Raw genomic sequence first — 1,891 nt, forward strand, 5'->3', positions numbered from 1 at the left:
CCCTCTCAAACCTGAGAGAAGAGGTGGCTTGACAGTAGCAAAACAGTCCAAGATCAATCGGGAACCTCCTACCGAAAGGGCAGGGACTCGTGGAGGATGAAGACAATGTAGGGCCACTTGTCTGGCAGCACCAAATGCAAAGAACTCACCAAAAAACAAATGCCAGCGAAGAAAACACAGCCACAATTCCACCTTTTGCCTCTATAGAAGAAAACGCAGCCAAGTGAACTGGCCGGCTTGCCTCTGTAGGAGAAAATGCAGCCGCCAAAACTGACCGGCAGCAACCAGAAGAGGGCTGGACCAGAAACGCAGAAAGGTACTGAAAACTCAGCTATTGTATGGACTGATCTGCAGCTGGAGAAGTGATGGAAGCAAAACACACAGCAAGGTAGGCAGATTTACAGAGTTTGGAGCAGCCTGGACCTACACGCATGATACCATGAAGGAGATAGCATAGGCGGAAGCATAAACAGTAAACATATGAGAGAGTGCAAAGGAGATTGAGAGAGTTGGACAAGATCACCTTTTATGACAGCAGTAAAGCTTTGCAATGGCAATGGCCAGCAATTGAATGTTGAACTATGTGCAAGGGAAGTGGATGAATGAGTGAATAATGGGGAACTCGTTATATAGTGCAAAACGGAATTGGCCAATTGCCTATAGGGCTGGCCGACTGGCCCTGGACAAATAATTAGGAGAAAAATCAAGTAAATTTCCAAATAAATAGTAAGGCCCCAAAACAATGAGATGCACAATTCTTACAAACCATACTCCAACACTCCCCTTGTCTAAAACTGAACAGTGGTTTTGTGAGGGAATATGCAGAGTGTATGCTATAATGTGCAAGTATGTTACATTGTTTGCCCGGATCAAAAGAGGCAGTAAATCCAAAGTGAGAGATGATGTGTATGTTGGAGAAGACGTCATCAGCAGCTTCGTCTTCATCTTCACGTGCGAAAGAGAGCGTGGTTGTGTGACAGCTATGTCACGAACAAATCGGAGAAGATTGAAGGCTAACAATGATTCCCCCCGTCTTGTGTGAGAGGAGGGACGAGTCACCAAACCAGACTGTGAAGTACGCTGAGCGCGAGCGTTGCTTGTCTGGTCGGCTCTTGAAATGTCAATGAAGTTGGCCGTTGAAAGACCATACACATGTGAGAATCAATGAGGTTCAAGTGAGAACCCATAAAACCAGAGTAGATAAACATCAAAAGATGCGAGCTGGTTACACAGCTTACCTTCAGGTGTGGGTGGGGGTTGGGTGAGTATGTGGGGGTGGAGATGACTGGGTGGAGCACAATCGGTGAAGCTCTGAGTTGGGGAGGGTGGTTCTGCAGTGCAGGAAACAAGGAAACCCAAAAAAGAGGTAAACCCAAAACAAGAAACAAAGTAAGATAGCTCACCACAGAGGATTAATTCCCCCGCTTTGCTGAAGAACTGAGGGTGAGTGGAGTCGATTGCAGTAGCTCGGATGTGGATGGAACATGTTGGGCTGGCTGGATTTGTTAGGGTCCCCCTTACTAGAGACCAAATGTCCAGCATAACAGTAAAGACCTGAGATGCACACAGACAGAGTAGTGAAAAATCTTCACCTGAGATGCAGTTCAAGTAAGGCCAAGATACCCGGTATGATGGATCGGGGTTGAAGTTGACTACAGCAACAGATGTTGGATGGGTTAGAACAACAAGAACATCATATGCAGCAACAGAGTGACCCATCTGTGGGGTAAACCAGAAGCAGCTTTGGACTTGATCTCCTTGACACGGAGACTCAAGGGGTTCAGGAGCCCCTTGGATTCTTGATCCATAGACAGCTTGATAAACTGAAGAGTCTGCAAAGGCCTGCTGCAAGTTTGATGCAACAGTTGCAGAGACATGTGGCCAAGATGAA

At 46.6% G+C, this 1,891-nt stretch overlaps 1 protein-coding gene across 1 annotated transcript; it reads right to left on the minus strand.

Annotated features, from left to right (window-relative positions):
* Nucleotides 1-640: 640 nt before the first annotated feature.
* On the minus strand, nt 641-1,891 carry LOC147602666 (uncharacterized). The gene is made up of 2 exons (XM_086797544.1): nt 1,239-1,891; nt 641-1,109 (listed from the first exon to the last, which is right to left on the minus strand). Exons 1-2 carry the CDS (start codon nt 1,717-1,719, stop codon nt 658-660), a joined length of 933 nt encoding a protein of 310 aa, XP_086653670.1. The 5' UTR covers nt 1,720-1,891; the 3' UTR covers nt 641-657.

This window comes from Cibotium barometz, chromosome 66, assembly GCF_041138505.1.
Source record: "Cibotium barometz isolate CiBa-2024 chromosome 66, ASM4113850v1, whole genome shotgun sequence".
Classification (NCBI taxonomy): domain Eukaryota; kingdom Viridiplantae; phylum Streptophyta; class Polypodiopsida; order Cyatheales; family Cibotiaceae; genus Cibotium; species Cibotium barometz.